Genomic DNA, 14,402 nt, shown 5'->3' on the forward strand with positions numbered 1-14,402 from the left:
AAGGCATGTTCTTGAGGTTGTCTTTTCTCTGAGATTTATGCAAATTGTGCATTTGGAAAAATAGATTTGTTGGGATTACTATTTTCAAGAACATTAATTATAAGAAACTGAATCTTTGGGTTAAATTGATGCTCCTGGAGGAGAGAGGACCTATTTATCCTGGTATCTATGCCTGGGGTTCCAACTGGAACTTCTCCAGCTTTTGCACCGAAAGGAACCCCCACTCCCAGGAAACTTGTCGTCTTAGCCATGCTGCAGGAGTGCCCAGCTGGAAACGCGTGATGTTCACCGGAAAGCCCCACCGTGTGACATGGGTTAAGCTGTGAGGTCCTTTTTGTATTTCAGAACTTCAGTTGCTAAAGATAGAAGGCATTAATTTTATTCTGTACAGTTGGCCTCTCCAGGGTGTGCTGCCATGCAGTATTACACACTGGCTGCTCAGAACCCCTGGGACTCCAGTGCCACTTAGATCAAGTGAGTTGAGAGTTGCACGAGTTAGCCGATTAAAATACAGGATGCCCAACTAAACTTGAATTTCACACAAGGAACTGAACGATGACCATGAAAAGAAATGTTGCAGAGAGCCTGGTTCTCTGAAGATAAGGTGGTGTAACAGCCCCGTTGAGGGGAGAGACTGCCATCTTATTTCAGCAACTCATATTTTGGACTTTTGTCACTTGAAGCCGAAGCTAATCCTGAGAGAAGCCGTAAACCACATTTCTGAAAAATAGTAATTGGAGAACATACAGTGTTCTACAGTAAGATGTCTGGAAAAGATTGATAAAATTATGAAAATATCCAGCATATGTTATAGTGAGCATCACGGCATTGACAGTAATGCTTTATTGCCCATATTTCCCATAACTGGAAAAGGGGAGCTGCTTTCCTTTAGTAGCACTGGACAGAAACGCCTTGGGGTGTGGGGTGCTGTCTGATTACAGAGAGAGCAGCTCTTGAATGGGGAAGGAAACACCTCCATTGTGACTTTTTGCACATTGCATTTGCACAAATTACTCTCTGAAACAGTCTCAAAGAACAATGTCATTTTTATAAAGCACTGTGGTCATTTGAAAAGATAGAGGTAGACTGAAATTCTGAATTTTAGGGAATTTTCCTACAATATGCATACTTGTGAAGTTTGCATTGTTAAATTTCATTTGATTTGACAAATCCGTATTAAGAGTATATGGTGTCCAGGTACAGAGGCTGCCCCAGAAACAAGACAGAAGTAGGCAGAAAACCTTGGCTCTCATGGAACACGGTTTTGGTTAGAAGCAACAGATAAGGGTAATAAATTTATAGCATGCTAGTAAGTTCTATAGTACGGTGTGTTGGGTAGGAGTTGCAGAAAGGTATGCGGTGAAGGCCGGGTGGTGATGGTCTAGGCCACACTGAAGAGGCAACATTTGAGCAAAGACTGAAAGAGAGTGGGAAGAGTTGGGGACCAGAGCCGCCAGAAGAAAGTGTTTCCGGGGTGGGAAAAGTCAGGGACTCTGAACGAAGCCAGGGCAGCTGGAGTGGAGTGAGAGGGATGTCGGGAGAGCCCAAGGCAGTGCTTTACTGAGTGAAATGGGCGGAGCAGCGTGTGAATGTGATCAGACTTCTTTTACAGAGATCATCTGCAATGCTGGAAGGGAAAAGACAAATGAAGAGGTTATTGCAACGAACAGCCAGGCAAGAGATGCAAACGTTTTTTGCAAAGGTGTGTGTGTATATACATCCTTGCACTGGACAGCCACGAAGCACTCACTGTGAAGTAAGGATGTGGTTTCAAATCGCTCACCTATTCACAGCGTGTCAATCGGGAAAGCACTCCCACTCAGTACAGCCATTACGGGAAAAGGGCTAGCTCCTTACAGGATCCTCAACTGTGGAGAGGCCGGGAGCCCACGCGGGGCGCTGGGGAGTCTCTCAGCACCCCAGGGGCTCGGGCAGGGACCCGAGCCGCGCCCTCCCTCCCGGGGGTGCCCTGGTGTCGAGGCTGCCCAGCGGAGCTGGCGGCTCTCTCCCTCGAAGTAGAAGGTGCTGGACCCGAACTCCAGCGGAGCCGCACAACACGTGGAGAAAAAGCGCCAGGACAGCCAACCTTCCCACCTTTTCAAACCTGAAACCCGGCCGGCCGGGGGCGGCTGGAACGTTCAGTGCGGACCCGTGCCTCAGGCGCCTTGTTCCCAGCCCCCGTCCGCCCCGCGACCTCCCATCTCGTCTCCGCCCTCCCTCCCCAACCTCCATCCTCCCCCCTACAAACCCCGTCCTCCCGCCCTTCGGCAGCGCGCGGCTGGCACGGAACAGGCAGCGCACACACTAGAACAGGCGCCACCGTTCAGGAAGTCTCTACAAGACCAGGACCCTGAGGCCTCTGTAAGTGCCGGGACCGGAACCAACCACGCAGAGCGACTAAGGACGGGGCAAGAGCCGAGAGAACCCGCTGCCGCCCGTTGAACTCCCACCGCCCCGACAGCGCGCTTCCGCGATTGCGCACGCGCGCTGCGCACCACGCTCCGGAAGAGTTCCTAGGCCCGTGACGGTGACCCGGAAGCAGCCCCCGGTGTCGGGGCAGGAGGGACGCGCGCGGCTGAGGCGAGGTCGCTCAGCGAAGCTGTTGCGGGGCCATGGCGGGGACGGCGCTGAAGAGGCTGATGGCCGAGTACAAACGTGAGTTCGGGGATCTGGGCGGTCAGCAGCGTCCCGCGTTCCTGCTCCCGGGCCCGCGTCGTCCGGTGGGGCTGGGGCAGAGAGCCTGGCGGGGGAGCCGGGCGCGGGGCCTCCACCGCGAGCCCCGCTGTGGGTCCCCCGGAGCGCCGCTCTCTGCGCCCGCTGCCCGCCCTCACGCGTGAAGTGAGGAGAAGCCTTCCCAGCGTCGGTAAAGGCAGCGCCGGCGCCGTGTTAGTTGAGAGCACACACAGTTGAGTCTTTGCGGGCTTTCTTTTTTCTCTTTTCTAGTAATTCTTTTCTTGGCAGCCTTGAGAACGTGCAGTGAGAGCTTGGGGAAGAAGGCCTGAGTTGCTGCTGAGGAATTAGGGGGGAAAAGTGTATGCGTTAAAAGGGGAAAAAGACTCGTTGGTGGAGCTTTAGGTGAAAGGTCAGATTTTGGCTTTCCCTCCAGTGAAGGAAAAGGGCTTTTGAACAGTGCCACCTGTCACTCCTCCTAGGTAGTGTTGAGAAAACCTCATGAGTGCTTTCCTACCCGGTACGTTAGATATTTCTAATGTCTGAGGAGAGCGAAGGGAGAAATGAGAACCTAGGAGCACTCGGCATTCCATCGTTTTACACCGAATTCCCGCTCGGAAGAACTGCTGCGAGAAGTCTTGGAATGCCATTGTGTTGAAAGCGCCAGAAACCTGACTCGCCGGCGGAGACAAGATAGTAGCCGGCTAAGAGCAGGGCCCGAGTTCAGACCCGGCCTCTCAGCTCCTTAGCTCTTTGACCTTGTTCCTCTCTCGCAGTCTCTGCAGTTTCTTTATCTTAAAAGGTTAAAGTTGATACTGCCGGTGAAGTGCTAAATACCTGATGTGTAAACTCTTAATAAAGTTAGCCGCTGCTTTTGTAATTAGATTGAGGGTAATTTTGGAAGAAGGTTAAAAATAGGCTGAACTAATGAATGTGATAAAACAGAAATAAGTGGTGAATATACATGTAGCTTGATTTCGTATAGCTGTATTGGTGACACTGCACAGTGAGAGTTGATGTTTGGCTTAAGCAGACCAAAACATTGCAAATACAGGTTCACTCAGGTATGGTCATTCATTCCTTGGTATCTGGAGGGGATTGGTTCCAGGCCCACCTGCAGATACGGATGCTCAAGTCTCTACTATAAAGTGGCGTGGTATTTGCATTTAATGTATGCATAGCCTCTCATAACTTTTAAATCATCTCAAGGTTCACTTATAGTACCTAATGCAGTGTAAGTGCTGCGCAAATAGTTATACTGATTTTTTTTACTTTTATTTTTAAATCGTTATTTTTTTCAAGTATTTTGTATTCCTAGTTGGTCGAATCCATGAATGTGCAGGAGCAGATACGCGGCCTGCTGTAAAAGTTCAAATAACGCTCGCCACCTAGTGTCTGCTAAAGCAGAACGTAGAGGCACACTTACTTTCCCGCACACTTTGCTTGATTGAGTTTCACTTCGCAGATATTGCATGTTTTACAAGTTTACAAGTTTTTTTACAAGCAACCCTGCATGGGAGCAAGTCTGTTGGCACCATTTTTGCTCACTTCGTGTCTCTGTGTCACATTTTAATCTATTACGGTGATCTATGATCAGTAATCTTTGATTTTTTTTTTTTTTTTTTTTTTTTTTTTTTTTGAGACAGAGTCTCGCTCTGTCACCCACCCAGGCTGGAGTGCAGTGGCCGGATCTCAGCTCACTGCAAGCTCTGCCTCCTGGGTTTATGCCATTCTCCTGCCTCAGCCTCCCGAGTAGCTGGGACTACAGGCGCCCGCCACCTCGCCCGGCTAGTTTTTTGTATTTTTTTAGTAGAGACGGGGTTTCATGGGGTTAGCCAGGATGGTCTCGATCTCCTGACCTCGTGATCCGCCCGTCTCGGCCTCCCAAAGTGCTGGGATTACAGGCTTGAGCCACCGCGCCCGGCCGATCAGTAATCTTTGATGTTACTGTTGTAATTATTTTGGGGCATCACGAACCATGCCCATAAAAGATGGTCGTCCTAATAAATGTTGTGTGTGCTTCACTGACTGGCTGTTTCCCCATCTCTCTCCCGGCCTCTCTCTTCCCTGAGACAAAACAATATTGAATAGGCCAGTAATAACCGTACAGTGGGCTGAAGTGTTCAAGTGAAGAGTTGCACTCCACCCAGTTCAAATCAAAAACTAGAAATGATTAGGTTTAGTGAGAAAAGAATGTTGAAAGTCAAGACAGGCTGAAAGCTGGGTCTCTTGCACCAGTTAGCCAAGTTGTGAATGCAAAGGAAAAGTTCTTGAAGGAAATTAAAAGTGTTGCTCTGTTGAACACAATGAATAATAAAGTGAAAAAGCCTTACTGCTTATGTGAAGAAAGTTTTAGTGGTTTGGATAGAAGATCAAACCACTCATAACATTCCCTTAAGCCAAAGCCTAATCCAGAGCAAGGCCCTAACTCTTCAGTTTTATGAAGGCTGAGAGCAGTGAGGAAGCTGCAGAAGAAAAATTGGAAGCTAGTAGAGGTTGGTTCATGAGATTGAAGTAAATAACCTGTCTCCATAACATAAAAGCACAAGGTGAAGCAGCAAGTTCTCCAGAAGATCTAGCTAAGATCAAGATGAAAGTGACTCCTAAATTAAGCAATAGATTTACAAGGTACGTAAAATAGCCTTATGCAGTATTGGGAGGAGGAGATGCCATATACAACTTAAACAGCTAGAGAGAAGTCAGTGACTGGCTTCAAAGGACAGGCTGACTCTTGTTAGGGGCTAATGTCAGTCACTTTAAGTTGACTTTGAGTTGAAGCCAGTGCTCATTTATCCTTCAGAAAATCTTAGGGCCCTTAAAAATTATGCTAAATCTACTCTGAGCTCTAGGGATGGTACAACAGCCTGGATGACAGCACATCTAAGTACAACATGGTTTACTGAATATAAGCCCACTGTTGAGACCTACTGCTCAGGAAAAAAAAGATTATTTTCAAAATATTATTGCTGACAGTGCACCTGGTCACTCGAGCTCTGATGGAGATGTATAAGGAGATAAATGTTTTTATGCCTGCTAACACAACACCCATTCTGCAGCCCATGGATCCAGGAACAATTTTCACTTTTATTTAAGAAATACATTTCATAAGGCCATAGCTGCCATGAAAGGTGATTTCTTTGATGGATCTGGGCAAAGAAAATCAAAAGCCTTCTGGAAAGGATTTATTATCCTAGATGGCATTAAGAACATCTGTGATTCATGGGAGGTCACCGTATCAACAACAGGCTTTTGAAAAAGTTGATTTCAATGCTCATGGATGACTTTAAGGGGAGGAGGCAACTGCAGATATGGTGGAAATAGCAAGGGAACTGCAGTTAGAGGTGGAGCATGAAGATGTCACTCAGTTGCTACAATCTCATGATCAAACTTGAACAGATGGGGAGTTGAGTCTTACAGATGAGCAAAGAAGTGATTCTTGAGATGGGATCTACTCCTGGTGAAAATGCTGTGAACATTGTTGAAATGACAACAAAAGATTGAGACTATTCCATAAACTTAGTTGATAAAGCAGCGGCAGGGTTTGAGGGTATTGACTCCAATATTGAGTGAAGTTCCAGTCTGGGTAAAATGCTGTCAGACAACATCACAGACTACAGAGCAATCTTTGGTGAAAGAGTCAGTCCCTGTGGCAAACTTAATTGTCTTATTTTCAGAAACTACCACAGCCACTCCTGCCTTCAGCAACTACCACCCTGATCAGTCAACAGCCATCAATATCCCGGCAAGACTGCACCGGCAAAAAGATTATGACCTGCTGAAGGCTCAAATGATTGTTAGCATTTTTTAGCAATAAAAATTAAGCATATTTTGGCAAATAATTTTTTTTTTTTTTTTTTTTTTTGAGACAGGGTCTTGCTCTGTCGCCCAGGCTGGAGTGCAGTGGCACAACCACAGCTCATTGCAAGCCTTGACATCCTAGGCTCAAGCTATCCTCTCACTTAATCCTCCTGAGTAGCTGAGACTACAGGCACGTGCCGCTACACCTGGCTGATTTTTCTGTCTTCATCTTGACCTCCATGTTGTCAGGGTTTGACAAAAGTGACTCCATTTTGATTCTGACAACGTTCATACTAGAACAGAGGATTGGATATGGGGAACTGTTACTTCTGTGTCCTCATGGGAAACCTGGCTGGTGGGTCAAATGTGTAAACACCTACCATTTCTTGGTGTCCTGGTTTGTGTTTGTGTCTCTGTTTTAGTTTTATTTTTGTCCCGTTTCTAGGGTGAGGCTAGACTGTGAGCAGCCATTTTCTCATTTTTATTGAGAAGAAAATCATTAAACCCCTGCATAGGAAATTAAGTTCAGGCTGCTGCTTCAGGCCAGTCTTTGCGTTGTTGAACTTGTATTTTCTAAGGATATTTGCATTAGCAAAGATATGTTCTCCCTTTTACTGTCCTGACAAAAGCTTCATCTGTTATTTCAATTGTCAATTAGTTTGCAGTAATAAACCTAAATAATGGTTAATTTCCAAAGGTTTGTCACAGAAGTGTATTGTGTGTTTTTACATGTTAACATGAAAGTTTGGGCTATGTGTGGAAGGTAGAACTCTAAACATACCTCCCTAAGATTCACATGCCCTAGTTATTCAAGCGCTTTCTAGTACTGCGGTGGAGGGCCTTTGGAGATGTAAGTAAGGTTACTAATCAGCTGATTTAAAGAGAGGGAGTTTATTCTGGATTACCCTGGAGGATCCAATAACATAAGGCTCAAAAGCAGGCAATGAAGGCAGGATGGGGGCGGTCAGAGAGATTCGACATATGACAGGATCTCTACCTTTTGTGGCTGGCTGTGAAGATGAAAGGAGCCATGAGCTGAGGAAGGTGGGCGGCCTCAAGAAGCTGAGAATGACCCCCGGCCAACAGCCCTGTGGAACTGAATTCTGTCAGCAACCTCAATGAACTTGGAGTGGCAGCCCTGGTGAGACTCTGAGCAGAGAACTAGCTGGCCCATGCTGTGTCCAGACTTCTGACACTTGGAAACTCTGAGATCATCAATGAGTATTGTTTTAAATCACTAAATTTGTGGTAGTTTGTGTTACAGCAGTGACAGAAGATGAATACAGTATGTTATTGAGGGGACTTTGTTTTTCCTGTATCTTAATAATGTGATAAAATTTAATGTTTATTTTTTGTGTATCATTTAGTGTTTATTTTTTGTGTATCTTAACATCTAGTTTGTCCTCATAACGTATTTTAAGGTAGCACATTCCAGTATAAAGGTGGACTTGACAGAATCAATCTCTACATAGAAGGGGTTTAGATAGATTTGGATAGATGTTCAGGCCCACTTTATTGTATTTGGGAATAGTCATAGAACTGCAGAAATTTAGAGGTGGTGGGACCTTGCCTATGATTCTGTTCAGGCCCCCTAATTTTACAGATTTTGTGGAATTGAGCAACAGACAAGATGATTTTGCCTAGGTTCACAAACAGGGGAAAAGGAGAGCCAGGAAAGAACTCAGTTGTTCTAAACTGCTGTCTTGTCTTGATGTCCTGTTTTTATTCATCATCCAGCCTTTCCTAGGAGTGTCAGAGATAGACCTAGGTAGAAGTGGGCTGCCATACAAAGTGCTACCCATAGAGAGCTTAGCACAACAGAAATTTATTCTTTCATAGTTCTGGAGGCCAGACATCTGAAAGGTGTTGATGGGGTCATTCTTCCTCTTGAGGGCTCGAGGGGAGAACCCTTACTTGCCTCTTCCAGCTAATGGTGGTTGGTGGTCTTCCTTGGCGTTTATTGGTGTTCTCTTGCTTGAGGTAGTGTAATTCCATCCTCTGCCTCCATCTTCACATGGCCATCTTCTCCCTGTGTGCACTGGTGCCCGTATTCTCTCTTACAAGAACACCAATAATTCGGTTTAGGGCCCACCTAATTGACATGACCTCATTTTAACTCAATTACATCTTTAAAGACCCAATCTGGTCCAAATAAGGTTACAGTCACAGAGCCTGGGTATACCTGAATTTTCAGGGGACACTAACCCAGTACAGTATCTAATTCCTATTAGATAAGATTTAATTTCTATTAGATAGGATTAGAACCCAAAACTTACGTGTATGAAACTGAGCTCTAAAACTGAGTTCCTGCGTTTTCCACTGAGTTCCTGCATTTTCCACTGTCATTGTTCATACAGCCTTCCCCCCTGCACTTACAGCAGCCTTGTTCTTCCAGTTGTTGGGCTAAAATCCTTAGAATTTCCTTAACACCTCACTTTCTTTTATAGCCATGTGTAATCTGGTATCCTTCCTTCAGACTTCATCTCAACCTTCGCTCACTGCTCCCTGCTGGTCCAAGCGCCTCTCACCTCTAGCCTAGATTCTTTCCTAGAATCCAGCTGGGTCCTCTACCTCCTGCTCTTGACACATTTTCTTCTGCCCTCAGTGTGGCAGAGAGTGATCACGCTGCCGTGCTCAGGACCCTTGTCGCAGTAGAACCAGAGTCCTCCCAGTGCCCTGTGCTCTCCTTTGGCTCCCTCTCCTCCAGCCCTCCTGGCCTAATTGCTGTCCCCTAACTCTCCGGGCTTGATGTGCTCCTCTCCTGGGCTGGGTGCAGTGACACTTTCCTTCCCTGGCTGGTTTCATCACTTGTGCCCTCCCTGCTACAGGGAGGAGCCCTCCCTGAACCACCAGACCCAGTCTGTCTCTTCCTATTACTGTCGTGTTTCCCCATGATGTCCCCTTTTTAGTTTTTAAAAACTTTATTTTTGTAGAGACAGGGTCTTGCCCAGTTTTAAAACTTTTGTTGTGAAGAATATTGTATATGTAGAAGTATAGAAAAGGTGTATGTTCAGATTAAATGATAAAATGAATGTCTGTGTCCATGGCACCAGTTTCAATGGAACAGTGGCAGCAACTTGGAAGTCTTTGTGCTCCTTCCTACCACCACCAAAACTTAACTGCCTTTCTGAATTTTGTATAAGTCTTTATTTTCTTTATATATAACACTTAACATATTGTTTACTTTTACCTGTTTTTGGACTTAGTAGAAATGGAATTATGCAATATGTGTTCTGTGAATCAAATCTTTTGCTCAGCCTTGTTTTTGAAATTCATGTATGTTGAAGCATTTACGATCGTGTCACTTAATGCCAGGGTAGTGAGAAACGTGTTGTTAGATGATTTCATCATTGTATAAACATCCTAGAGTGTACTTACACAAACCCAGATGGTACTGCCTACTACACACCTAGGCTATATGGTAGAGCCTGTTGCTCCTAGGCTACAAACCTGTGCAGCCTGTGACTGTACTGAATACTGCAGGCAAAATGTAACACACATCATTAGTGATCAGAATCTCTCAGCTCCATTAGAATCTTAGGGGACCCTCTTCGTATATGCAGCCTATCCTCTACTGAAACAGCATTAAGTCGTGCATAACTGTGGCCTTAGTTTATGTTCACTGTTGAGTAGTATTTCATTTTGTGAATAAGCCACAACTCATCCATTCAGTCGTTGGACATTTGAGTTATTTCCAATTTTTAATTTTTACAAATAATGCTGCTGTGAATGTTTTTGAATATGTGTATTGGTGAACACATTTGGGTCGTAACACAGGGTCACAGAACACTCATAATCAGCTTTCCTTGGTAATGCCAAACTGGTTTTCAGTGTGGTTGTCCAGTATGTATTGCTTTCAGCAGCAGCTGATCATTCCCAGCACTGATCATGGTTGCTAACACCTTGATGGTGTACTGTATTTCGTTTTTAGCGATCTGATGAGTATGATGTGGTATCATGAGGTTTTAATTTGTACATCTGTGATTCTGAATGAAGTTGAGCATCCTTTCGTGTAGATAGGCCATTCATGTTTTTTCCTTTGTGAAATGTCTGTTCATTGTTTTTTAAACCAATTTTAGATGAATTGTCTTTTTCTTATTGACTTGTAGGAGTTGTTTATATAGTCCCATCCCTTTTTGTACCCCTAATCTTGTGTTGGTTATATATGCTATAATTATTTTATCCCTGTTTGTGCTTCATCTTTTTAGCCTTTATGCTGTCATTTTTTCCCCAGCCACCTTTAAAAAAAAAGCTTTGAGGTACTATTGACGTATAGTAAACTGACATATTGAAGCATACAATTTGGTGAGTTGTGATATGTGTGTATTCCCATGAAACCATCACCACAGTCAAGGTGATGAATGTGTCTATTATCCCCAAAAGTTTCCTCCTGCCCCCTTTTTAATTCATCTCTCCCTTCCTCCCTTCTGCCCCAGTTCTTGGGTGGTGACCCATCTACTTTCACTTACCATGTAGGTTGTTTTGTACTTTCTTTTTATCAGACTTATTTCATTCAGCATTATTATATTGAGATTCATCTGTGTTGTTGCCTGTGTCAGTATTTTGTTCTTTTTTATTGCAGAGTAGTAGTCCATTGCATGGATAGACTACAGTTTGTTTATATATTTACCTGTTGGACATTTGGATTGTTTCCAGGTCTAGGCTATTAGAAATAAACCTGCTATGAACATTTGTGTACATGTCTTTCTGTGGATATATGCTTTTATTTCACCTGTGTAAATAACCAGAGTTATAATGATAAGTGTATGTTTAATTTTTAAAGAAATGGCCAAACTGTTTTCCTCCGATTCACATTTCACTAGCATCTGTATTAAGCGATCCCGTTGCCCCACCTCCTCGCTGACACTTGGCGTGACCAGATGTGTTGTGTTTTTTTTTGTTTTGTTTTTGAGACAGGTTCTCTGTCACTCAGGCTAGAGTACAGTGGTGCAGTCATGGCTCACTGCAGCCTTTGCCTCCCAGGCTCAAGCAATCCTGCCACCTCAGCCTCCCAAGAAGCTGGGATTACAGTTACATGCCACCTCGCTTAGCTAATTTTTGTATTTTTGGTAGAGATAGGGTTTCACCATGTTGCCCAGGCTTGTCTTGAACTTGTGGGCCCAAGCAATCTGCCCGTCTTGACCTCCCAAAGTGCTGGGATTACAACTGTGAGCCACTGTGCTCATCCAGTTTTAAAAATTTTAGCCATTCTATTGGGTGTATAGCAGTCTTACTGGGGTTTTATTTTATTTTATTTTTTTTTTGAGACTGTCTCGCTGTGTCATCCAGGCTGGAGTGCAGTGGCATGATCTCGGCTCACTACAACATCTGCCTCCTGGCTTCAAGTAATTCTCCTGCCTCAGCCTCCCAAGTAGCTGGGGCTACAGGTGCGTGCCACCACACCTGGCTAATTTTTGTGTTTTTAGTAGAAACAGGGTTTCACTGTGTTGGCTAGGCTGATCTCTAACTCCTGACCTCAGGAGTTCGCCTTGGCCTCCCAGTGCTGGGGTTACGGGCGTGAACCACTGTGAACCACCGCCCCTAGCCCTTACTGAGGTTTTGATTTGCATTTCCATAAGACTCATGATGTTGAGCATCATTTCATGTGTTTGTCATCCATGTGTCTTTTTTGATGAAGCGACTTGAGTCTTTGCTCCTTTTAAAATTGTATTGATTTTCTTAAGTTTTATGAGTTCTTTGGCTGGGCGCAGTAGCTCACGCCTGTAATCCCAGCACTTTGGGAGGCTGAGGTGGGCGGATCACGAGGTCAGGAGTTCAAGACCATCGTGGCTGACACAGTGAAACCCCCGTCTCTACTAAAAATACAAAAAATTAGCCTAGCGTGGTGGGAGGCACCTGTAGTCCCAGCTACTCAGGAGGCTGAGGCAGGAGAAAGACGTGAACCCAGGAGACGGAGCTTGCAGTGAACCGAGATCACGCCACTGCACTCCAGCTTGGGTGACAGAGCGAGACTCCGTCTCAAAAAAAAAAAGAGGGTTTTTATTATTTCAATGAAATTCAGTTATTGACTTTTAAAATATTTCTTGCTATTGTGTTATATTTAAGAAATAGCTGCTAAACATCAAGTGGCAGTAGGATTTTCACGTATGATTTTTTCTAGATGTTTTATAGTTTCAGCTCTTATATTTAGGTCTGGGATCCATATAATAAAGTTTTCCATATGGTGTGAGATAAAGGCCAAAGTTTATTTGTAAATTATTTGTAAATGGCAGTGCAGTTGTTTCAGCACTATGCTTGCTAGGGCTGCTCTACCACAAAGTGGGCATGGCTTAAACAACAGAAATGTATTTCCTCATAGTCCTGGAGGCTGGAAGTCCAAGATAAGGAATAGGGCAGGGCTGGTTTCTTCTGAGGCCCTGTTCTGTATGCCTGTGTCCTCATCTCTTCTTATAAGGACATTAGTCAGATTGGATTAAGGTTCACCCTAATGACCACATTAATTTTAATTACCTCATTAAAGGCCCTAGTCACACACTTTTGTCCACCTTGTTTTTTTTATGTAATATGTCCTGGAGTTTGTTCTGTATTTGCATGTAGAGGTATTTATACCTGCAAAGTATTCCACTGGTATATGTATCATAATTTGACTGGTCCTCTGTTGATAGACACTCGAGTCCTTTTTAATTTCTTTTTGTTTTTACAAATAGTCCTGAAATGAATGGCCTGTGTATACATCTTTTATCTTCACCAATGTTATCTGTGGGATGGATTCCTAGAAATGAAATTGCTGGGTCAAAGGTTAAATTTATATTTCACTGTGTGGTGGCTATTTGTTAAGCCACTATTTTAAGTGGCAAGGAATGGCCTCCGAAAATTGCCCTGATACTAAGATTCATATCTTTTTTTGAACTTGTTTCTTATCAGTTAACACAAAGCTGTATATTATTTTGTGTATGCGTGTATATGCTTTGGAAGCAAAAAAAAACAAAACGGAAAAAATCAAGTGTCCAGAACCATTCCCTCCAGCCTCTGAACTCTGCAATTCTTTATTGCTGCAATTCTTTATTGACCAGTAGAGGCCACTGTTGAATAACAAAGCTGGCGGGAAGGTCAGCGCACACCTGGGCAGGTCTCTGTGCAGAGCCTGCATCGCCAGGAGCAGGTCTGGAGCTGCAGTTTTTAGACCACGCTTTCCCCTCCCTAAGGGAGGGTGTCACACAGGGGAGTGCCAAAGGGGAACTCCAGATGAAGAATAAAGCCAGCTGTCTTTGGTACGAGCTCTTCTTCATAGTTCCACGAAAGTGATTTGTAAAACTTTTGTGTATTCTGCTGCCAGGCCTCTACTTAGTTGCCCACTGACATTGTGTTTCTCCCGCACCCCACCTGCTTAGCAGTTTACAGTCTGTCTGCCTTAATCTGTTATTTTTTTCTTATAATTAGGCGGTTTGGCTTGAGACACAAGAATGGGACTAGATTTTAGATGACTTGGTGTAGGAAGCCTGGCAAATTGGGTTCTGTGGTTATTTCTCCTGATCTATTCCACACGAAGAGGCACAAAGGGAGACCATCAGGGTGTGTCTTGTGAAATCCAAGGTCTTAGTCTGCTTGGTACTTGACCTCATTCACATTCAATTCCCACCCGCCCCTAAAATGTTTAATGCACTTGGCCCTTGGGGCCAGCACTTGCCTTTGACTTGCCTTGCTGGCCCCTCCTTACCACTCTGTCTCCTCTCACTGCTGGGTGTCGGCATACCCTTGTGACGGCGCTTGGGTCTCTTCAGGACCTCTGTTCCCTGGATCAGGGCTTCTCAGCAGATGTTAGTGGCATTTTGAGTGAAATAATTTTTCCTTGTGTAGGCCCTGTTCATGGCAGGATGTGGGTTCATTATACGGTTGATGGATATATTAGCCCATTCTTATACTGCTATAAAGATACTACCTGAGACTGGGTAATTATAAAGGAAAGAGGTTTA

General features: G+C 44.5%; 1 protein-coding gene and 1 long non-coding RNA gene across 4 annotated transcripts in view; one reads left to right on the forward strand and one right to left on the reverse strand.

The window, feature by feature from the left end:
- Window positions 1–583: 583 nt before the first annotated feature.
- On the reverse strand, window positions 584–2,480 carry LOC135969989 (uncharacterized). Of its 2 annotated transcripts, none has more exons than XR_012431914.1 (3): window positions 2,249–2,480; window positions 1,784–1,868; window positions 584–720 (listed from the first exon to the last, which is right to left on the reverse strand). It is a non-coding gene; the product is annotated as an uncharacterized lncRNA (long non-coding RNA). The 2 variants fall into 2 exon arrangements; XR_012431913.1 differs by lacking the exon at window positions 584–720 and adding an exon at window positions 1,507–1,627.
- A 78-nt stretch (window positions 2,481–2,558) lies between these two features.
- The window catches only part of UBE2G2 (ubiquitin conjugating enzyme E2 G2), a 33,741-nt gene continuing 21,897 nt past the window's right edge, over window positions 2,559–14,402 (forward strand). For both annotated transcript variants that reach the window (XM_065541288.2, XM_005548528.5), the window contains exon 1: window positions 2,559–2,655. Coding sequence is in view for 1 of the 2 variants with exons in the window: in XM_005548528.5 (XP_005548585.1) it covers window positions 2,613–2,655 (43 nt within the window). In the remaining variant the exon portion in view is untranslated. The remainder of the gene's footprint in view (window positions 2,656–14,402) is intronic.

The sequence above is a fragment of the Macaca fascicularis genome, chromosome 3 (assembly GCF_037993035.2).
Source record: "Macaca fascicularis isolate 582-1 chromosome 3, T2T-MFA8v1.1".
NCBI classification, from domain to species: domain Eukaryota; kingdom Metazoa; phylum Chordata; class Mammalia; order Primates; family Cercopithecidae; genus Macaca; species Macaca fascicularis.